Here is a 24,060-nt window from a genome sequence, read left to right as displayed (position 1 = left end):
CTGGATTATGCCTGCTGACACCAGTCACTTCAAATATCTCATTTATGGGCCTGGATGCTCCACTTCTGACCCAGCTCCTTGCTAATGCACCTGGGAAAGCAGCAGACTATGGCCCAACTGCCTGGAGCCCTGCCACCGATATGGGAGACTCAGATGCTTCATCTCCCATAAAGTACATATCACAAAAAATTAAAATGATTTCTGAGATAACATTTTAAATATACATCATACATTAATATACATTAGAGTCAAAAGGCTTATTGGCACCACTTAAATTCTTATTTTTTTTTAAAGATTTATGTATTTATTTGAAAGAGTTACAGAGAGGAAAGGCAGAGAGAGGTCTTCTGTCCGATGGTTCACTCCCCAGCTGGCCACAACGACTGGAGCAGCGCCGATCTGAAGCCAGGAGCTTCTTCCGGGTCTCCCATGTAGGTGCAGGGGCCCAAGGACTTGGGCCATCTTCTACTGCTTTCCCAGACCATAGTAGAGAGCTGGATTGGAAGAGGGACAGCCAGGACTCGAACCGGCGCCCTTATGGGATGCTCGCGCTTCAGGCTAGGACGTTAACCCACTACGCCACAGCGCCGGCCCCCAATAAATAAATCTTAAAGAAAAAATTACAACCGGAAGGCCCATAGTGGGTTAAGCTGCTATCCCATGTATCCCATATTGCTTTGAAACCCAGCTATTCCACTTCCGATCCAGCTCCCTGATAACATGCCTGGGAAAGCAGCAGAGGATGGCTCAAATCCTTTGGCCCCTGCATCCACATGGGAGACCCAGAAGAAGCTCCTGGCTCCTGGCCTCACACAGCAGTTGCAGCCATTTTGGGGGAGCGAACCAGCGGATGGAAGACCTTTCTCTGTCTGTCTCCGAGAACCTCTCTCTTGTAACTCTTTCAAATAAAAATAAATCTTTTTTAAAAAAAAAAGGTGCAAAAATGCTACTTCTATGTGCATTTAAACAGGAAAATTAAATGGGTGAATTAGGCCAGACAGTCTGCAATCTCTCCTCTAAACCATCAGTGTAGTCTGATTACCACCTACTTCCACCAAATCACCTGGTGTACCTGTTACAAAGGTGGGACCCTAGGTCTGAGATAACACAAACACAGAATCTCCAACAGGCCTCCTCATTAACAAATGCACCAAACTATTTTAACTAGTCCTTCACCCTCCTACTTCCAGTTTCAGACAACTCCTTACTAAATTTTCCAGCTTAAAGTATCACTTTATCTTTTCTCTACCTTATATATAAGCATAAAAAACAGGAAAGTACTATTTTACAAAAAAGCATCATATTATACACAGCATTATGCAACTTGCATTTCTACCTGCACTTGCTAATCAAACTTTCTTATTTTCCTTCTAAAGAGTTATTCCATTTAAATTCTCAGCAACTAGTCCCTCCATTCGGATAACACATTCAGGAACTACTTTTATCTATGAAATTTTTCCTGCTGATTTTATGTACTTGCTGACTAGCAACAGAGTTTTCTAATTACAGAGGTTCATAATACTCAATTAGTATTTGTACAAAATATATGTAAATCATGACCGAATTCCTTTTAAATCAAAGTTTAGAAAAAAAAAATTACCTAGCCCAAGGGCTTGTGGGGCTAGACAGCTGTTTGTAGTTAATTCTGAGGTGAGTTCATTACTAAACTTCTAACAGCTGCTTATTATTTACATGCAATCCAAGCATTGTTTTTTGTCTGATTGAAATACATGGATAAAATCTTAAAAAGCTAATGGATCTTGCTGATGCACTGTAACTAGAGTACCTTTATATAAACACTGTTATTCACAAAATTAAAAAAACCAGATACCATAAAACTCAGTAGCTTGTTTTGCAAGCCACAGAGTAAAATTCAGTTAATATTTCTTAACAATATGCCCAAATGCTAAACATAATGTGCTCAAATATTTAAATAAGTTCATATCACTACATTCACAAATAAAGTACCTTCGTGTCTGAGGTTTCATTTCCAAAATATAATGGATGGAGCAAATATGGCAGAATATTAAGAACTGATAAAGTTACAAAAAAATTGTTGTATTTTGTCATATCTTTCTATATGTTAAAATATTTCATAATAAAGTTATTTCAATCTGTAAATCATTAAAAGAAAAATTTTCTTTCCGATCTATGCCAGCAAAGGTTTGTAATATCCTATGAACATTTTTACATCTTTAAAATTTTTTAATAATTTATTTTATTTATTTGAAAGAGTTTCAGAGAGAGGTAAAGCCAGAAAGAGAGAGCGAGGTCTTCCATTCTGCTGGTTCACTCCCCAGATGACCACAGTGGCCAGAGCAGAGGCTATCTGAAGCCAGGAGTGAGGAGCTTCTTCCAGGTCTCCCATGTGGGTGCACGGACCCAAGGACGTGGGCCATCTTCTTACTGCTTTCCCAGGCCATAGCAGAGAAATGGATTAGAAGAGGAGCAGCCGAGACTCAAATCGTCACCCATATGGGATGCTGGCGCTGCAGGCTGGGGCTTTAACCTGCTGTGCCACAGCACTGGCCCCTCTTTGGGATTTTCAAAGCTAACACTAAACTATAGCTACCTATATTTAGGTATTCCTGCAGTTTTTAAACATGACTAAAAATGGGCAAATAGGCCACTGCTGACAACAAATGATTAATAAATAAAATTTACTGTCAGGTCTAAAAATAAATTAGAGGAAACATACCAAAAAGAGTAAGGGGGGGAGGGGGCCTGGCAGGCACAGAGATGTGGCGTACCCTGTAGTACTGGCCGGTTCTAGTCCTGGCTGCTCCACTTCCAGTTCAGCTTTCTGCTATGGCCTGGGAAAGCAGTGGAAGACAGCCCAAGTGCCTGGGCCCCTGCATCCACATGAGAGACCTGGAAGAAGCTCTTGGCTCCTGATCCACTCAGCCCTATCCACTCAGCCCTAGCCGCTCAGCCCCAGCTGTTGTGGCCATTTGGGAAGTGAACTAGTGGAGGGAAAACCAACCTCTCTAACTCTGCCTTCAAAATAAAAAATCTTAAAATGTTAAGCCAAAGGCTGGAGCCCAGAACTCAATCCAGATCTCCCAAGTGGGTGGCAGAATACCACCTACTTGAGTATACCTGCTGCTTTCCAGGGAACACATTAGCAGGAGGTTGGAGTATAGTCAGGACTTAAACCCAGGGACTCTGATAGGGAATGTGGGCATCCCAAGCAATGCCTTAACCACTGCACCAAACACCCATCCCAGATGCAAGCATCTTAAACATTAAATTTATTCCAATGATCCACAGAAAAAGAAATCTTACTATTCAACTGAAAACTTACACAAAAAAGAAAAATCGTTCTGATCCCTGGCATATTTTCCACTATCAGAGAACAAATTCTTCCCAGAAAGTACAGAAGAAGAATATGTTATTAAGCTTTAATTTGTGAATTAATAATTTAAGCAGCTAGCTCATTTGGCCTCTCAAGTCATTGAAAAGCAGGTTTCCTTTTATTCTGGTTTGTTTACTTAAAAATCATTATTACTGGGGTCAGCACTAAGGCATAGCAGGTAAAGCCATATGCAGTGTCGGCATCCCATGTGGGTGCCGGTTCTAATCCCAGCTGCTTCACTTCTGATCCAGCTCCTTGCTGATGTGCCTGGGAGGACAGTGAAGGATGGCCCAAGTTCTTGGGCTCCTGCATCCATGTGGGAGACCTGGAAGAAGCTCCAAGCTCCTGGCTTTAGACAGGCTTGGCTCCAGCCATTGCTGCCATTTGGGGAATGAACAAGCAGATGAAGGACCTTTCTGTCTGCCTGTCTGTCTGTCTCTCTGCCTTTCAAATAAATAAATCTTGTTTAAAAAAAAAAACTCTATGGTAATTAGAAATGCAAGTTTAAATAAATTGAAGTTCTTCTTATATAAACACATCATATCTTACCTGGGAATTGAGTCTGACATCAAAAGATAATTCTACAAAACCAAGAGTGCTTTTTTTTAACTTTTTTTTTTTTTTTTTGACAGGCAGAGTGGACAGTGAGAGACAGAGAGAGAAAGGTCTTCCTTTTGCCGTTGGTTCACCCTCCAATGGCCGGCGCACCGCGCTGATCCGATGGCAGGAGCCAGGTACTTCCTCCTGGTCTCCCATGTGATGCAGGGCCCAAGTACTTGGGCCATCCTCCACTGCACTCCCTGGCCACAGCAGAGAGCTGGCCTGGAAGAGGGGCAACCGGGACAGAATCCGGCACCGGGACCGGGACTGGCGCCGCAAGGCGGAGGATTAGCCTAGTGAGCCGCGGCGCCGGCTAAACTTTTTTTTTTTTAATTTTTTTATTAAGAGACAGAGAGAAAGGTCTTCCTTCCATTGGGTCACTCCCCAAATGGCCGCTACGGCCGGAGCTACGCCAATCCAAAGCCAGCAGCCAGGTGCTTCTTCCTGGTCTCCGACGTGGGTGCAGGCGCCCAAGCACTTGGGCCATCCTCCACTGCCCTCCAGGACCACAGCAGAGAGTTAGACTAGAAGAGCAACAGCCCGGACTAGAACCCAGTGCCCATAGGGGATTCCAGCACCGCAGGCGGAGGATCAGCCAAGTGAGCCATGGCACCGGCCCCAAAGAGTGTTTTAAAAGATGGCAAACATCTAACCTGAGGTGTTTTATTTATTTGAATGGCAGAAACAGAAAAACACTCATCTGCTGGTTCATTCCCCAAATGAGGCACTCTAATGAGATGCGGATTTCTTACCTGTTAGGTCAAATGCACACCCTTACTGTTTGTAGTTTTAACCAAGACCTAAATATCAAACTCTTGAGATAGTTTATGCCACTAATATACCAGGTCAGCACCAGTACAGCTACATAACTGTTCCCCACCAATTCTGTCCCTCTATTGGTTTCCTTTCCTGTGTCTTTTCTTCTTCCCATGCCACAGATATTGCCACCCCAAGCAGGCAGCATTTCTTCCCCCTTTGCTGTTTTATTCCTCATCTTTAATTTGTACTACTTCCAATGATCTAACCACTGTTCATTACCCATGTTCCAGAGACAGAGCTGTGAGATGTTCATCTCTCACTGAATCTTTTAGTCCATAAGTGACATCTATTCTCCTTCAGCCAGAAGCAAACAGTGAATAAGGATTCCCCAAATACGAGACTTAAAGGACATCCCTGCAATGCCAGCATCCCTTATGAGCACCAATTCGAGTTCCAGCTATTCCACTTCTGATCCAGCTCCCTGTGTGGGAAAGCAGCATAAGCACAAGATGGCTCCTGCCCCCCATGTGAGAGACCTGCATGGAGTTCCAAGCTCCTGGCTTCAGCTTGGGCCTGCCCTGGCTGTTGTGGCAATTTGGGGAGTGAATCAGTAGACGGAAAGTCTCTCTCGTTCCCTCCTTCTCTGTAACTCTTTCAAATATATATACATATACATATATATATATATCTTAAATAAGTATATCCTGGCATCTCAACTGTCAGTCTGTTCACTAACAAATCAACAGAACTAACTATAATGTAAATTACTCTATTGAACACTGTAGAAAACAGTGATATATCAATTCCCAAATGAGTCTATGGGGGAAAAAACTTTTAAAACCTTCAAGCAGGGTCCAGCATTGTGGTGCAGTGGGTTAGGCTACCACCTTTGATGCCCCCATCACACACAAGCACTGGTTCAAGCCCTGGCTGTTCCACTCCAAATCCAGCTGCCTGCTAATGTGCCTGGGAAGGCAGCATATAATGGGCCAAGTGCTTGGGCCCCTGCCACCCACAAAGGAGACCTGGATGAAATTCCAGGCTTCTGGTTTCTGTTGCAGACATTAGGCGACTAAACCAGTGGATGGCAGATATGTCTCTACCTTTCTGTCTCTGAAACTGTGCATTTCAAATAAAAATTACAAGGGGGTGGGGCATTGTGGCAGCATGGGGTAAGCCATGCATGAAGTACTTGGGTTCCTGCTACCTACACGGAAGTACCGAATGGAGTTACAGCTTTAGCCTGGCCCAGCCCCAGCTACTATAGTCACTTGAAGAATAAACAAGCAGATGGAAGACCTGTCTGTGTCTGTCTATTCCTCTTCCATTTAAAACTTTTTAAAAATAAAAATAAATTTTTGGGGGAGGGGAGAGGGAGGTATTTAGCGTAGTGTTAAGACATGCTTGGAACACCCATACCCCCTATCAGACAGACTGAATTCAAATCCTGGCTCTGCTCCTGATTCCAATTGCTGCTTCCTGCTAATGCACACCTTGGGAGACAGCAGTAACAGCTCAGATAATTGGGTCCTGTCACCCACATGGGAGACTCAGACCGACTTCCAGGCTCTTGGCTTTGGCCTGGCCCAGCCTTGGCTGTTGCAGGCATTTGGGGAGAACTTGCAGATGGAAGCTCTCTTTCTCTAAATCTTTAAAAAAATTTTTAAATTCTCCAAAAAGCTTACATAAAAAATAATGAATTACATGGTACGACAAAGAAATGTCTGTACCAGAAACATTTAGAATAAATATTGTATAATCTTTTTACTTGAAACAAAAATAAATATTACATATTTTTAAAGGCCACGCCAGTGGGATTCAATCTAAGTCATCCTCTCTATTTCAATAGCCTAAGAATGGTTGCTGACTCCAGGTCATCCTTCACACTACAACCTGTGACCTTCCCAAAACACAGAAATAATATGACCTGGAGGAAAGAGCCAGTATCTGTGGCCACTGGTGGGAAGCCTTCCACGATGACACTAACCTAATATTTCATCCTCTCAGTTGAGGAAGTTCCCAAAGTGTAAAGTCTTGCTTCCCCCCATCTATCTCACCCAAATACATATAGTCAAGCCAACACAAACTTTCAAAGATCAATTAAGTACCTTTTGTTTGTGAAACTCTTTTAATACTTCCAGTATGTATCTTTCAATGTTGATTAAATATTTAAGCATACATAATGCACCTACTGGGTATTCTAAGATAGAATTCCTGTAAACAACCTCAAAGTATGAGAAAACTTTAATAGAAAAACTATCCTAAGTGAAATAATACAAATATATTGAATACTACAATAGCACACCCCAACCCCAAAAGAAACTAATTTCCAGCTTATAAGAAATCGCTTGACAAGTGAAAATAGCTAAAGCACAAAGAACTAGAGTTCTGCAGAAAAATACCACAAGGAAGAGAGCGAGAAGCTATGCAAATACTGTATTTCTATTTAACAGTTATCACCCTGCAACTTATCACACACAGTGATAATTTTCACAGAAAGTACTCAGATGTTATACCAAATTTTCCACTATTTTCTTTAAGGCATTACTTAATTTACATTGATAGCATAATCTCAAATAAAACAACGATTTGCAATCAAAAGGCCTTTTAGCTGGGTTTCTAACATGCAGGAAAACCAACTGCAATTTTTGATTTTCCTGACCAAGGTTATGAGATATTGAAGATACCAATAAATAAGCAATCAACGCTGCTAAGTGACCCCCAAATGAGTAATCTACTCCTGAATGAACAAAACTTGCAACATCTTTATATTTTCTGGTTATTTTGCAAAAGGTATTTTGAGATAGTCTAAAAACAAAGGATTAAGGCCTAAGAACAGTTCTGGGCTTAGAAAGCATTGAGCCTCAGTTCCATCCACATTCTGGTCCTAACCAACCTTTCCAGATTCATCTTCTACTTCCCCTTTGCACCTCTTTTCCTGCCACTGCAGACTTCTCCAACATACTTTTCAGACGCACTGCCTTGTTAACAGTTCTCTCAGGTTCACACGTCCTCCTCTAATTTAAAACTGACTGATCCTTTCAAGACTGGGGACACGTCACCTCTTCTGTGAAAACAGCCCTAACCATAAATCCATCACTCCTACCCAAGTTCGCAGAACACACTGCTTACATTTCTATCTAAGCAGTCATCTGGCCTCTTAAGAAAATTCAGATAAATACGTGTCAGTGTACCCCATCACACTAGAATGTTTGATGGCCTCTGAGTCGCTTACCTCTCACAGACCAATACCAAACCACACACCAAGAAACGACATACATAAATAACGACATGAAATAAAAGTCATCTTGAAAGCCTTGTGTACAGTGTAAATTTTGGATCCAAAGCCAAATCAAGGAGTGCAGTTCTAAATTCCCAATCCCCACTTCCTATTCTCTGGACACTCCCTAATGGATTTCACTCTACTCCCAACATTCGCCTTATTTTGTATACCCTGTATACTAGAAAAGGATCAACTATCTTCAAAACTTCGGTCACCAGCCAATATAATATGACTTTCCTTTTGCACATGCTCCTCCAATAATCAGCCACCAAAGAAAAAGATAAATATACTATAAATTATTAAGGAAGGCAAAAAACACCGGATCATTTCTTCCAAGAAAAATAATCAAGTAACCCAGACACCTGAAGACACACATTTTACCCAGGGTTAGGAGTCTGCGGCCTCGGTTTAACATTCCCCGAAAAGCGGCTGCCCTATTTCAGCGCTTTCCTGACTCCCTGCACAAACTATGCCGACCACAGTACCAAGAGGTGAGCGGGACTCTCCTCCCACGCTTCCCCTATCCGTCGGCCTGGAATCCTCCTTAGCCACCCGCTTAAACGAGGCTTCTGGTCAGGGAAGAGAAGAAACCCTCAAGCAGCTGCATTCAAACACGGAACAAAGCGCCTGTCGGGGGTGTACGAGTAGGACGCCATTACGCGGGGCAGTGGCCTGCGCCGCTAGCGCCGAGGAGACGCCTCAGACCCCCAAAGCGCGGACTCGGCCCCCTACAAAAAAACTAAAGGAGCGTCAGAGGCTCGGAAAGGCAGTCTTAGCAGGATGGCGGCAGAGAGGGCACGTAAACGGGAGAGCCTGCTTACCTTCGTGAGTCTTGGCGATCTTCGCCATTTTGTCCACTCGAACACACAGACGGAACTGGCGCTCCCAAGCACTTCCGCTCGTCGCCGCCGCCACGGAGAAAAATAGCTGGGACTGCTCTCTGCGCGTGCGCCAAGCGGGAGCGCGCTCCGTCGAATGACACGTGACAGAGCAGCCACCTAGATGGAATCGCGAGGTGCATTGTGGGTGTGGGAGGAACCGGGATTAGTCCGGGGGCGGGTCTTAGTTTGTGACCCGGGAAAACTCTGCCTGGGGGTGAGGGAGGCAGTGAGTGGGTAGATTACTCGGTGGTGGATAAGAACGGACCCTGTGGGAAACTATGGGTTCGGAGCTGGAAGAGACCTCAGCCTTTCAATTACCTTTGTCCAAATTCAAAGGCGTCTCGGGGCTGGAGAAAAGCTTTCTTAGCATGTTTCAGCTGTTGCCGTCCTTAGCTAAGGAGACAGTCTTAACAGTCTCACACCTCACGCTAACTTTCAAGGTCATTTTTCCTGCTGCCCTTTTCTCAATAATTGCCTGCTGTCTCTATAGGAGTTTCGTTTCCAACTGACGTTGCCAAACTACTTCACAAATAGTCCAGTAAAATAGGCAAGCTATTGCTAATACCATTGAAGACAAAAAAAATTAGAATGGGAAGATATGTAAATTGTGCAAAGTCACACAGTTACCAAATTGCACAACTTGAATGCTGTCACCATTATAAAGCTTTTTCACTTTATAGGTTCTTAGAATACAATTGCCCTAAATGTTACTCCTAAATCAGGAACTTTAGTAAGTCAGAATACAGTGGTGTTCTTTATGCTTAGATATGAATTATGCTGTCATAACTTGACACTATTTTTGGACTTTGGGGTTGAAAAAAACAGAAGAACTAAGGAGGGAGGTTGGGTCTAGGAAGCAGCCTAGGTAAACAGGTAGGGATCAAGGTTAGAGCCAGCAGAAGGTTAGCTTGCTGTTTGATAGACACAGTCTGAATAAATACTTAGTGGAAACTTCAGTAACACATAGGATTTTTATCAGCATCTGTGAAATAATCGATTTAATAAGTTTAAAACTTCAGATGTTTAATTTCCATCTCTTTATTAGTTCAAACAGAAGTTAATCTAATAGGGGGGACTACACTGTGGCCCAGCAGGTTAACGCCCTAGCCTGAAGCACTGGCATCCCACTTGGGTGCTGGTTCCAGTCCCTGCTGCTCCTCTTCCTATCCAGCTCTCTGCTATGGCTTGGGAAAGCAGTAGAAGATGGCCCAAGTGCTGGGGCCCCTGCACCTGCATGGGAGACCTGGAAGAAGCTCCTGGCTCCTGGCTTTGCACAGCCATTGCAGCCATCTGGGGAGTGAACTATCAATGTAAGACCTCTCTGTCTCTGCCTTTCCTCTCTCTGTGTAACTGTGACTTTCAAATAAATAATAAAATTTTTAAAAAAGAAGTTAATCTAATAGGGAATGTGGGGTCAGGATAAGAAAGATTGTTATGCAAATTATTGAGGGGCCCTTGCTGTGGCTTATCAAAGCGTAAAGCTGCTGCCTGCAGTGCCGGCATCCCACTAGGGCACAAGTTCCAGTCCCAGCTGCTCCACTTCCAATCCAGCTCTCTGCTATGACCTGGGAAAGCAGTAGAAGATGGCCCAAGTGCTTGGGCTCCTACACCTGCGTGAGAGGATCTAGAGGAAGTTCCTGGCTCCTAGCTTCAGATCAGCACAACTCAGGCCATTTTTGCCAGTTGGAGAGTGAACCAGCAGATGGAAAACCTCTTTTTCTCTCTGCATCTCCTTCTCACTCTGTGTAACTCTGACTTTCAAATAAAATAAATAAATCTTAAAAAAAAAACCTGCTAAACAAAAAAAAATCAAAAGAACATCAAGCTTTTTGCCTCATGTCTTTGAAAAAGACAAATTCTTATATATAAGGTAATCTGTCATGTGAAAAATATATATTGAAAAAGTTGTCGGGCAGGCGCCGTGGCTCACTTGGTTAATACTGCACCTGCAGCGCCGGCATCCCATATGGGCGTTAGGTTCTAATCCCGGTTGCTCCTCTTCCAGTCCAACTCTCTGCTGTGGCCCAGGAGGGCAGTGGAGGATGGCCCAAGTGCTTGGGCCCCTGCATCCGCGTCGGAGACTAGGAAGAAGCCCTTGGCTCTTGGCTTCGGATTGGCATAGCTCCAGTCATGGCAGCCATTTAGGGGGTGAACCAACGGAAGGAAGACCTTTCTTTCTGTCTCTCTCACTGTCTAACTCTGTCAAAGGAAGGAAGGAAGGAGGGAAGGAGGGAGGAAAAAAGAAAGAGAAAGAAAGAAAGAAAGAAAGAAAGAAAGAAAGAAAGAAAGAAAGAAAGAAAGAGAAAGAAAGAAAAAGAGTTGTCAATATCTTAACAGTAGATGTTTGTGAATGATGGGATTATGTGTGATTTTTTTCTTTGTGTCTTTTGTATTTTCCAAATACTCTGCTATAATCATGTGTTAATCTTATAACTAGAGGGAAAAATGAAATGAAAAAAAGCTGCAGAGTGGGTATCACCTATTCACCCTTGTCTTCTCAAGACATAGAATAGCTGAACCTGCTGGCTCCTTCATAATATATGCATGTTTCTCCAAGTTCCTAGCTATTAAGTTACTTAAAACATACAGCATACCTATATGAGTTCTTCAAAAAGTATGTGGAAACTGTGCAATATCTTTTTTTAAAAGATTTATTTATTTTAAAGGCACATTACAGAAGGACACAGAGAGAGAAGAGGGAGAGGCCTTTGATCCGCTAGTTCACTCCCCAGATAGCCTAAACTGCCAGAGCTGCGCCAAGCCAAAGCCAGAAGCCAGGAAATTCCTCCAGGTCTCCCATGTGGGTGCAGGGGCCCACAGACTTGGGCCATCCTCCACTGCCTTCCCAGGCCATAGCAGAGAGCTGGACTGGAAGTGAAGGAGCCAGGACTCAAACCGGCACTCATATGGAATGCTGGCACTGCAGGCAGTGGCTTTTACCTCCACAGTGCTGGCCCTGCAGTATCTTTTTTTTTTTTTTTTTTTTTTACAGGCAGAGTGGACAGTGAGAGAGAGAGACAGAGAAAAAGGTCTTCCTTTGCCGTTGGTTCACCCTCCAATGGCCGCCACGGCCGGAGCGCTGCGGCCGGCGCACCGCGCTGATCCGATGGCAGGAGCCAGATACTTATCCTGGTCTCCCATGGGGTGCAGGGCCCAAGTACTTGGGTCATCCTCCACTGCACTCCCTGGCCACAGCAGAGAGCTGGCCTGGAAGAGGGGCAACCGGGACAGAATCCGGCACCCCGACCGGGACTAGAACCTGGTGTGCCGGCGCCACAAGGCGGAGGATTAGCCTAGTGAGCCACGGCGCCCGCCATTTTTTTTTTTTTTTTTTTTGACAGGGAGAGTGGACAGTTAGAGAGAGAGACAGAGAGAAAGGTTCTGCAGTATCTTTTAATTCCTTTTTTCTACAAAACCTTTGATATACCCTTGTGTATAGCACTGTGAAAGATGAGGGGCTTTTCCATAAAGTAAAGGAGACTCCCTTCTCTTCACTGAATTTTTTAAAAGATTTATTTATTTATTTGAAAGTCAAAGTTACACAAAGAAAGGAGAGGCTGAGAGAGAGAGAGGGAGACAGGTCTTCTATCCACTAGGTCACTCCCCAAATGGCTGACACGGCCAAAGCTGCTCCGATCTGAAGCCAGGAGCCTCTTCTGGGTCTCCCACGTGGGTGCAAGGGCCATCTTCTACTGCCTTCCCAGGCCATAGCAGAGAGTTGGATTGGAAATGGAGCAGCAGGGGCTTGAACCACCACCCATATGGGATAACGGCACTGCGAGTGGTGGCTTCACCCCCTACGCGACAGTGCCAGCCTCCTGATTTGTTTTTAAAACAGTGCATTAGACATCCAGACAGAAGAAACATATTTTTCAACAAGTCTTTTTTACTTTCCATTTTCAATATTAGCAAGTAATAATCAGATATTACTCACAGTAGGTTTCCTACCCTTTTCTGGTGAGGTTTTATTATTATTTGTTTATTTGTTTGCTTGTTTCATTTATTAGAGGGGGTGGGTGTTTGGTTTAATGGTTGAGAAGCCTACATCCCACATTGGAGTGTCTGGATTCCAGTACCAGCTCTCCTCCCCATCCCAGCTTCTTGCTGATGTGCACACTGGGAGGCAGAAGGTGATGGTTAGAGTGGTTGAGTTCCTGGTGCCCATGTGGGAGGCCTGGATTGAGGTCCCAACTCCCAGCTTTGGCCTGGCCTATCCCAAGTTTACCAAAAAAAACTTTAAAAACTTTAAGTTAAGGTGATCTAGCCCCCTTTTTAAACTTAGACAATTGGCAGTGATGGCATCCAATTAAAACTTACCTTTTCTTTTTTTTTTTTTTTTTAAGATTCATTTATTTATTTGAAAGTCAGAGTTACACAGAGAGAGGAGAGGCAGAGAGAGAGAGAGGTCTTCCATTCGCTGGTTCACTCCCCAATTAGCCACAATGGCCAAAACTGTGCCAATCTGAAGCCAGGAGCCAGGAGCTTCTTTCAGGTCTCCGATGCGGGTGCAGGGGCCCAAGGGCTTGGGCCATCTTCCACTGCTTTTCCAGGCCATAGCAGAGAGCTGGATGGGAAGTGGAGCAGCTGGGACTAGAACCAACGCCCATATGGGATGTTGGTACTTCAGGCCTGGCGTTAACCCGCTGCGCCACAGCGCTGACCCAAAATTTTTCTTATCAACGCATTTAGACACTGGCTATTCATAGTCTCAAACTTTACAAAGTAGTAAGCATACAAAATTTCTCTGGACAAAAGGCAATACAGAGTAATATTGACAAATGTTGAATGCAAGCTATAAGTTCACAAACTGCTTTTAGGGATAAGACTGTAAAGGCTTTGAAGTTCCAAGCTAGAGAAAAACTTGTGACAGTTTAGCAACCCTCTTCCCTGGTGAGAGAAGGGCTGTCACAGAAGAAATGATCCACAGCCTTGCCCTGCAGTGTTGAATTTATCAGAGGTCTCCTATATTAAAGGGATATCAGACTCTACCTACTCCAGGCCAAAAATATTTTTCCATTTACCAGTCAGTTATGCCTAAAATTCTAAAACTAAAATCTTCTAAAAATTTAAGGCATTTGTCAGAGTTACAGAGAAAGGGGCAAAGAGAGATCTTCCACCCTCTGGCCTCTCCAGATGGTTGCAATGGCCAGGGCTGAGCCTTGTGGAAGCCAAAAGCCAGGAGCTTCTTCTGGGTCTCCCACATGGGGGCCCAATGACTTGGGCCATCTCCTGCTGCTTTTCCCAGGCCATTAGCAGGGAGCTGGATCAGAACTGGAGCAGCTGGGACATGAACCAGTGCCTATATGGAATGCCAGCATCACAGGCGGCAGCTTTACTCACTATGCCACGACACCAGCCCCTCCAACTTCCTTTTGGTGTAGACCCTGGGAGGCTCAAGTCACTGGTGATGGCTCAAGTCACTGAGTACCTGCCACCAATATTGGAGACCTGGATTGAGTTCCCAGCTGATGGCTCCAGCCCCAGCTGTTGTGAGCATTTGGGGGAGTGAACCAGGAACACAATCCTTATGTCTCAGGGAACCAGTTACGTCAGCCATCACCAGCTGCCTCTCAAGGTCTGCACTGGCAGGAAACTGGGTTTGGGAGCTGGAGGCAGGTATCTGTGGGTGATTCTGTACCTGGTGGGGAGTCTGCCTGCCTTGCTCATGCAGGAGGTTGAGAGGGTGTGGCACAGCATGCCTCCTGGGAAGGACCCCACAACCTGACTGCTGGCAGGCGGTGAGAGCCCCAGGTGCTTTTCCTCACTCCGGCTCCCTGTGAAAGGGCCCTGTAATTGCCAATCAGGTTAACAGCTCCTGGGTGTAGCCCAGGCCCATTAGGACCACCTGGAAAGCTATCCTATCTATGTGACCTTCAAGCTGATTGGAGAAGCATAGCAGTGCCAATATTGGTTCTATCCTGTAGAATTAGTGTTGCCCTGAATTAGTTCTGAAGTAGAATGGGGAGAAAAGGATGTGTGTGTTTCTGAAATCTCCTTTCTCTATCACTAATGCAGTGATTCTGTCTGTAATTGAATTCCCTTAGGAGATTTTTAAAATTCTAGGTTGTGGACACCACACCAGAGATTGATTCAGTATAGGTTTGAAGAGGAACCCCACAACTGGTGATTCTTTGCTGATGGCCTACCAGTATGCTTTGAGAAAATCTGCATTCCAAAGCCTCCTTCCTCAACTATATCTGAATTTTCGAAGGAGAAAGGAAGATTTCCAGTGTTGCATGGTCAAAAGTGTAAACAACATACGCATACCTGAGTGTTCAATGGTATAAGAGATAAATAACTTCTCCACCATTTACCCCCACATTGTTAGGTAAAATATACCTATGGATGAGAAGAATGGGTATTCTCCATATGAGAAAGAACAGGGATGCTTTACAGAACACAAAGATTCAGCCTATGCACTTGTTCTCACACCTACGTGACATAAGACCACCTTTACTTTCTGAAATAAAGTTCACAGAAAACACAACCTGAGGAGCTAGCACTGTGGCACAGCAGGTTAAACTGCTTTCTGCAGTGCCAGCATCCCATCTGGGCCGCTTCACTTCCAATCCAGCTCCCTGCTAATGCACCTGGGAAAGCAGCAGAAGATGGTCCAAGTACTTGGACCCCTGCACCCATGTGGGAAATCCAAATGAACCTCCTGGCTTCTTGGCTTCAGCCTGCTGCAGTCCCAGCTGATGTAGTCACTTGGGAAGTGAAACAGCAGATGTAAGATAAATCTTCTGTTCTCTCCCTCTCTGTAACCAAGCTTTTCAAATAAATAAATACATATTTCAAAAAAAAGGAAATAAAATATAACCTAATCATACACATAATCTTCAAAAATGTCAATATAATGCCCCAATTGAAATCTAAAAGGAGAGGGGCTGGTGTTTTGGCATAGCAGGTTAAGCCTCCATCTGCAGCACTGACATCGCATATGGTCTCCAGTTCATGTTACATATTAATGTTAGCCGTCACAAAACACACCGAACACCAGAGTAAGGGAAAGGGTTTACTGGGGAACAGCCAACAGACTGGAGTGAAGGGGCAGTGAAGGGAAAGAGACAAAGAGTATAAGAGAGCCAGAGGAGAGGAGCTAGTGAGGAGAGAAGATAGAGAAGAGATATGAGAGGAGGAGAGAAACCAAGAGAGAGAGCCAAGAGAACGCAGGAGAGAAGGGCCAAGAGAGCATGTGTTTTTTTGACAGGCAGAGTGGACAGTGAGAGAGAGAGACAAAGAGAAAGGTCTTCCTTCACCCTCCAATGGCCGCTGCGGCCGGCGCACCGTGCTGATCCGGTGGCAGGAGCCAGGTACTTCTCCTGGTCTCCCATGGGGTGCAGGGCCCAAGTACTTCGGCCATCCTCCACTGCACTCCCCGGCCATAGCAGAGAGCTGGCCTGGAAGAGGGGCAACCGGGACAGAATCCGGCACCCTGACCGGGACTAGAACCCGGTGTGCTGGCGCCGCAAGGCGGAAGATTAGCCTAGTGAGCTGCGGCGCCGGCCTTGGAACAGGCCCTTTTAAAACAGGGCGGGCAGGGAAGCGGGAGCAGTGAATCCCATTAGGATGGGGGTGCAGCTTGACCACAGAGGTTGGGCCATGTGTCCACCTGGCTAAAACTGCACCAGTTTCCTAACAGTTCATGTCCCAGCTGCTCTTCTTCTGATCTAGCTCTCGGCTGATGGCCTGGTAAGGAAGTGGAGGATGGCCCAAGTGCCTGGGCCCTGCACCCAGATGGAAGACCTGGAAGAAGCTCCTGGCTCCTGGTTTCATATCAGCGCAGCTTAGGCCATTGCGCTTATAAGAGGAGTAAACCAGTGAACAGATGACCTCTCTCTCTCTCTCTCTCTCTCTCTAACTCTCTCAAATAAATAAATCTTTTTTTTTTTTTAAATCATAGCTGTGAGTACAATGAAATTCTGAGAACTATGAGTTTTTTTTAGTAAATCATTGTACCTGGGAGTGGTCTTGGAATACAGGGTGGTACTGGGTTTTTGGAAATTGCTATTGATTTCTTATCTCAGAATCCCCTTATTTAGTCACCTTAGTTTCCCAAACGCTTATAAACAATGTCCCTATATTAAATTTTTGGCTTAAAATAACTGGTCACTAAACAACATGACTAATCACTGAGTGTGAACTGTCTAGTTAATCTCTGTTATGGGGGCTGGTGCTGTGGCATAGCAGGTAAAGCCACTACGTACAGTGCCAACATCCTATATGGGCACCAGTTCAAGTCCTGGCTGCTCCACTCTTGATCCAACTCTGCAATGGCCTGGGAAAGCAGTGGAAGATGGCCCAAGTCCTTGGGCCCCTGCACCCGCATGGGCGACCCGGAGGAAGCTCCTGGCTCCGGATCAGCACAGCTCTGGCCATTGCGGTCAATTGGGGTGTGAACCAGTGGATGGAAGACTCCCCCCCAACTCCCGTGTAACTCTTTCATATAAATAATGATGGAACAAGGACATAAGGCTCAGCCATTCTCCCTCATTGCCCAAAAGAGATAAACTTTAGAATGTATTCCTTGCCCTTGAATCTCAATTGGGTCTCAGACCCTATTGCCTTCATACCCCACCCAGCATTATTTTCCAGGTTCTCAAGGCCCCGCCCAGTTCCAGGAATTCCCCTCCCAGCTGCCCCCTACCCCCACCCCCAGCCCTAGCCCTCCTTAAAAAGACCCAGCCCCTGGGGGTTGAGGCCTTCTGCCATGTGCTCCATCAATATGCACGCAAGCAGTTGGTCACCCACCTCTACGGATTTATTTTCTCTGAACAAATTCGGTCTGGCTGTAAATTCTTTTTTTTTTTTTTTAAATGTACTTTATTTCTTCAATAATGCAGTATTTTGACTGGTACAGTGCTTTTACTTGGCATCATTTATGAGTTGGTTTTCAAGCAATTCAGTATTACACCAGCTGGGATGATTACTGATTTCTCCATTCTTTTGGGGTGACTCTGCCAACAGGGGACAGGTTCCATTCTATTCCAATTTGTGTTGCTGTATATGTCCATACAGCAATACAGAACATGGCTCCACCAGCTAATACAATATTACCATATTTGTCATGAAAATCAGGTGTACGTTTCTGGTGGCTCTGCCTTGCCATTGTTTGTTGAATGCTTCGAACTTGGAGACGACTTAGCGCATTTCTGACCACAGGAAACATCGTGAAGCAGAAGATACAACTGCGGCAACAGTAGCTACCGCTTTGCTGCAATTCCACTACAGATACCCTCGCAGAGCCCTGAAGAACAAAATGGCTTTCAGATGAAATCCTTGATGAGATTTGATGAAATCTCGTGAGATCTGTTGGCTGTAAATTCTTACACTGCCTCTTCTCTATTCTGATGCCCCATGTGAGGAGGCATCAATCTGCAACTCTTTTCCTAACAAATAATAAAATAAATCTTTAAAAAATAATCTCTGTTATGGTCTGGATATTTTTTTTTTATTATTATTTTTGACAGGCAGAGTGGACAGTGAGAGAGAGACAGAGAGAAAGGTCTTCCTTTGCCGTTGGTTCACCCTCCAATGGCCGCCGCTGCAGCCGGCGCACCGCGCTGATCCGATGGCAGGAGCCAGGAGCCAGGTGCTTTTCCTGGTCTCCCATGGGGTGCAGGGCCCAAGCACCTGGGCCATCCTCTGCTGCACTCCCTGGCCATAGCAGAGAGCTGGCCTGGAAGAGGGGCAACCGGGACAGAATCCGGCGCCCCGACCGGGACTAGAACCCGGTGTGCCGGCGCCGCAAGGTGGAGGATTAGCCTATTGAGCCACGGCGCCAGCCTATGGTCTGGATATTAATTCAGATATTCCTCAAAGATCCTCAAGATGGTGCTAGTGGGAGGTGGTAGAACTATTGGGAGGTGGGGCCTGCTGGGAAGTCCATAGGTCAGCGGAGACTTGTCCAGGGAAGGTAGTTCTGTAAGCACTGTAGTTTTTGTGAGCAGGAATTAAGCCCTCTCTCCACTTCCTGACTCACTGTGTGACTCTCCCTCTGCATGAATTCTGCCATCGCTACCCATCATCCTCAGCAGAGGCAAACCAATGGAGCAGCCTGCTCTTAGACTTGAACCTCTAAACTGTGAACTAAATAAACATTTTCTACTCATAAAGACAATTGCCTCCATTATTTTGTTGTAGAAGCAAAATGTTGGGGTCAGTGTCAGTGGTGTTGTGGGTAAAGCCATGACATCCCAAATGGGCACAGGTTCAAGTCCCAGCTGGTCCACTTCCAACCCAGCTCCCTGCTAATGCACCTGAGAAGATGCATTAGTAGAAGGTGGCTCAGGTCCTGGGCCCCTGCACCCATGTGGAAGACCCAGAAGGAGCTCCTGCTTCCTGGCTTCAGCCTCGCCCAGCCCTCCTGGTCGTGGTTATTTGGAGAGTGAACCAGCAAATGGAAGAGCACATGCTCTTTCTCTGTTTCTCTGCCTTTCAAGTAAAATAAAATAAATATTAAAAAAAGATTAAAATACAGTGTTCTGGGGTGGCGCTGTGGCATAGCAGGTAAAGCCACTGCCTGCAGTGCCGGCATCCCATGTGGGCACCAGGTTGGGTACCAGCTGCTCCACTTCTGATCCAGCTCTCTGCTGTGGCCTGGGTGAGCAGTGGAGGATGGCCCAGGTCCTTGAGCCCCTGCACCCTCATGGGAGACCCGGAGGAAGCTCCTGGCTCCTGGCTTCGGATTGGCGCAGCTCCGGCCATTGCAGCCATCTGGGGAGTGAACCAGCGAATGGAAGACCTCTCTCTCTCTCTCTGCCTCTCCTTCTCTCTCTGTGTAGCTTCAACTTTCAAGTAAATCAATAAATCTTTACAAAAAAAAATACAGTGTTCTTTGCTAATCTTCTTTTTGTCAGAAACTAACACCTGTAATAGCATTGATTTCTTGGAACTCAGTCCCTGCTTCAGTTAAGGAAGTTTTTTTTTTTTTTTTTTTAAGATTTTATTTATTTATTTGAGAGGTAGCGTTACAGACAGTGAGAGGAAGAGACAGAGAGAGATAGGTCCTCTTTCTGTTGGTTCATTCCCCAAATGGCTGCAATGGCCAGAGCCACGCCAATCTGAAGCCAGGAGCCAGGAACTTGCTCTGGGTTTCCCACGCGGGTGCAGGGACCCAAGGACTTGGGCCATCTTCCACTACTTTCCCAGGCCATAGCAGAGAGCTGGATCCAGAGTGGAGGAGCCGGGACTTGAACCGGCGCCCATATGGGATGATGGTGTGGCGGGCAGAGGATTAACCTATTGCACCACAGTGCTGGCCCCAAGGAAGGTGTTCTTTAAACGAAATATTTCCAAAGGATAATCCCTGTATAAAATCATTGAGCATGCTGGGAAGAGTATTTTGTTAATCAAAAAGGTGCAGGCAGGGCCAGCACCGTGGCTTTCTTGGCTAATCCTCCACCTGAGGCACTGGTGTCCCATATGGGCGCCGGTTCTAGTCCCAGTTGCTCCTCTTCCAGTCCAGCTCTCTGCTGTGGCCCGAGAAGGCAGTGGAGGATGGCCCAAGTGCTTGGGCCCTATACCCGCATGGGAGACCTGGAAGAAGCACCTGGTTCCTGGCTTCAGATTGGCGCAGCGCCGGCCGTAGTGGCCATTGGGGAGTGAACCAACGGAAGGAAGACTTTTTTCTCTCTCTCTCTCTCTCACTGTCTATAATTCTACCTGTTTAAAAAAAAAAAGATGCTGGTGATGGCTAATAGTAATTTAAAGCTTACTTTATTTCAGGAAAAAAGAATTTTTTTTTTTGACAGGCAGAGTGGATAGTGAGAGAGAGAGAGACAGAGAGAAAGGTCTTCCTTTTGCCATTGGTTCACCCTCCAATGGCTGCCACGGCTGGCAAGCTGCGGCCGGCGCACTGCGCTGATCTGAAGGCAGGAGCCAGGTGCTTCTCCTGGTCTCCCATGGGGTGCAGGGCCCAAGCACTTGGGCCATCCTCCACTGCACTCCTGGGCCACAGCAGAGAGCTGGCCTAGAAGAGGGGCAACCGGGAAAGAATCCGGCGCCCTGACCGGGACTAGAACCTGGTGTGCCGGCGCTACTAGGTGGAGGATTAGCCTATTGAGCCGCAGCGCCGGCTGGGAAAAAAGAATTTTCTGGTTAAAATTCATTGGCTTTTTTTAAACTGAAGGATGGATTAAAAACAGTATTTCTCATGCAAGCATTTGGCACAGTGGTTAGGCTACTGCTTGGGACACCAGCATCCCATATTGGAATGCCTAGTTTGAATCCAAGCTTCTCCACTTCCAATCCAGCTTTCTGCTAATGTGTATCCTCAGGGGGACAGTGGGTAGTGGCTCAAGTATTTGAGTCCTTGCTCCCCATGTAGGGGATCTAGGAAACCCAAATTCCTGGCTTCAACCTGGACCAGCCCTGGATGTTGTAAGCATTTGAGAAATGAATTAGTGGGCGGAAGACCTCCCTCTTTCTCTCTTTCCTATTTCTCTCTCTCTCTCTGCCACTCTCTCTCTCTTTTTGCCTTTCAAATAAAATAAGAATAGATAAAATAAAAACAGTAATAGGACTAAAAGTCTTAACCCTCTGTATCTACTGAAGCCTCTCAGGTTCTACTCAGTCTATATTAGTTTTCTGAAGAGTAAACAAAAGTTAAAGCAGTGTGATTCTAAGTGGAAGTCAATCTTTCATTTGGTAAGATCACATGAAGGCAGAAATAAAAAAGATACATAGTTATAGATGAATGTTTTATTATGGAAGATTTTAAACATCCCTAAAAATTGGATGTGATTATGCATTGAAACATTCAGTTCAATAATTATCAACACAAAAGTAGGCATTTAGCAGAGTGGTTAAGGTGTCTGTGACATACATCACAGTGCTGGGTTCAATTCTCAGCTCTGGCTCCTGCTTCCTGCTTCCTGCTAATGCAGATCCTGGGAGGCAGTGGTGAGGGCTCTAGTAATTGGATTTCTGCCATGGATGAGAGACTTGGATTACATTCCCAGCTTCCAGCTTCAGCCTAGCCCAGCCCCAGCCATTGTGGACATTTGGCAAGTAAAACATCAGATAGGAATTAGCTCTCTTTCACTCAGATGGATGCAACTTTTTCAAATATCAAGATATCATCAATTTTGTTTCATCCACTCTATCCCCCACTCCCACTGGATTATTGTAAAGACAAGCACAGGCACGTTTTATCATTAAGTTTGCCTCTGTGACAGACTGGTGATCAGTCCTGGTATCAGTCAGCACCAGAAGATGTGGCTTTCAGAAGGCTGCCTGGATCTGGTTAGTAATGGTTCCAGGCATGAAGCGGCCAGCAACAGGAGTAGCTCCAGTGGCAGCAACAAACGTCAGCACAGCCATCTGGAAAGAGTTCGGGGAGTATACCATACTGGCATCAGCAAAGTTTTCAATGGCAACATTGGCACGACCCACTAACAGAAGCTTCTCCCAGGTCCTCTTCAGATTTACGATGTAGATGCCTTCACTTTTCCTTTTGTACATGCTCCACTTGGAAGTCAAGGTTGGTGCTACCTAGATGGACATCAAGGGCTCCAGACATTGTGACAGCTTCCCTTTGAGCTACCCAAGGAAACAAGAACAAGGTCGTATGGACCCCTCACTGGGTAGCGCAGAAAGTCCATGTTCTAAATTTGGCAGACAGTATCCCTTTGGTGTCACTTTTTTTTTTTTAAGATGTATTTGTTCTGTTTGAATGTCAGAGTTAAGGGGGTGGGGGAGGGAAGAGAGAGAGAGAGAGAGATTGATTGATTCCCTCTGCTGGTTCACTGCCCAGATAGCCACAACGGCTGGTACAGGGCCAGGCTGAAGTCAGGAGCCTGGAACTCCATCTGAGTCTCTCACATGGGTGGCAGGGACCCAAGTGCTTGAACCATCTTCTACTACCTTCCAGGTATTCTAGCAGGGAGCTGGATGGGAAGCAGAGTATCAAGGACTTGAATTGGTGCCCACACAGATGGCAGCATCACAGCTGCATCCCAACCTGGTGTGCCACAATGCTGGCGCCTCAAGTTTCTTTTTAACAGCATAACTGACCTGGAAATTAAGGCACTTCTTCTCACAAGTATCTACTGAGTTTGATTTTATGACCAATATTTTAATGTAGAGACAGATCTTATAATTTCCAATTTATGGAAGTACTGTTACTTAATGAAATTGAACCAGAGGTTATTACCACCTTATGTTTGCACATGTTATTTTCTCTGCTGTAAGTCAAATGGTATTATACACTATCCTTTATTACAAAAATTCTTTGCCTTTCAAAAAAAAAAAAAAAACTGATTGGGGAAGGTGGTACAGGTATTTAGCCCAACCATTAAGCTGCTGCTTGGGATGCCTTCATCCCATTTTGAAGTGCCTTGAGTTCCAACTCCTTCACTTCCAATCCAGCTGCTTGCTAATGTGCATCCTGGGATGCAGCAGGTGATGACGTCTCAAGTGCCTGGGTTTGTGCCACTCATCTTGGAGAACTAGATGGTGTTCTGGACTCCTTGGTTTGGTCTGACCCAGCTCTGGTTGTTGTGAGCATTTGGGGAGCAAACTGGAAGATAGGAGACCCCCACATCTCTCTGCCTTTCAAATAAAATGAAAATAAATAATTTTTTTTTTGACAGGCAGAGTGGACAGTGAGAGAGAGAGACAGAGAGAAAGGTCTTCCTTTGCCGTTGGTTCACCCTCCAATGGCCGCCGCGGCCGGCGCGCTGCGGCCGGCGCACCGCGCTGATCCGATGGCAGGAGCCAGGAGCCAGGTGCTTTTCCTGGTCTCCCATGGGGTGCAGGGCCCAAGCACCTGGGCCATCCTCCACTGCACTCCCTGGCCACAGCAGAGGGCTGGCCTGGAAGAGGGGCAACCGGGACAGAATCCGGCGCCCCAACCGGGACTAGAACCCGGTGTGCTGGCGCCGCTAGGCGGAGGATTAGCCTAGTGAGCCGCGGCGCCGGCCCGAAAATAAATAATTTTTTAAAAATCTATTGGGAAACTATTCAATTGAGTGACCCAATTCTGGGAAGCTCTACGAGAAATTGGTTTGTGAATTTAATTTAATTTAATTTTTTTAAAGATTTAATTATTTAAACGGAATTGTTACAGAAAGAGAAGGAGAGACCTTCCATCTACTGGTTCACTCCCCAAGTGGCTGTAATGGCCAAGGTTGGGCCAGGCTGAAGCCTGGAGCCTGGAACTCCATCCAGATCTCCCACAT

General features: G+C 45.6%; 1 protein-coding gene and 1 pseudogene across 5 annotated transcripts in view; both read right to left on the bottom strand.

Moving 5' to 3' along the window:
• The window catches only part of SF3B1 (splicing factor 3b subunit 1), a 41,193-nt gene extending 32,318 nt beyond the window's left edge, over nt 1–8,875 (bottom strand). For all 4 annotated transcript variants that reach the window (XR_011387178.2, XR_011387179.2, XM_008258870.5 and 1 more), the window contains exon 1: nt 8,819–8,875. Coding sequence is in view for 2 of the 4 variants with exons in the window: in XM_008258870.5 (XP_008257092.3) it covers nt 8,819–8,846 (28 nt within the window). In the remaining 2 variants the exon portion in view is untranslated. The remainder of the gene's footprint in view (nt 1–8,818) is intronic.
• An 8,802-nt stretch (nt 8,876–17,677) lies between these two features.
• Nucleotides 17,678–18,186, bottom strand: LOC149127325 (cytochrome c oxidase subunit 7B, mitochondrial pseudogene; annotated as a pseudogene). The gene has a single exon (XR_016231982.1). The product of XR_016231982.1 is annotated as a cytochrome c oxidase subunit 7B, mitochondrial pseudogene (transcript).
• Nucleotides 18,187–24,060: the final 5,874 nt, after the last annotated feature.

The sequence above is a fragment of the Oryctolagus cuniculus genome, chromosome 3 (assembly GCF_051225735.1).
Source record: "Oryctolagus cuniculus isolate XC-2025 breed Fujian yellow rabbit chromosome 3, ASM5122573v1, whole genome shotgun sequence".
In the NCBI taxonomy this organism is placed as follows: Eukaryota; Metazoa; Chordata; class Mammalia; order Lagomorpha; family Leporidae; genus Oryctolagus; species Oryctolagus cuniculus.
The sequence above is the reverse complement of the archived record's forward strand: the minus strand, read 5'-3'. Positions and strand labels throughout refer to the sequence as shown.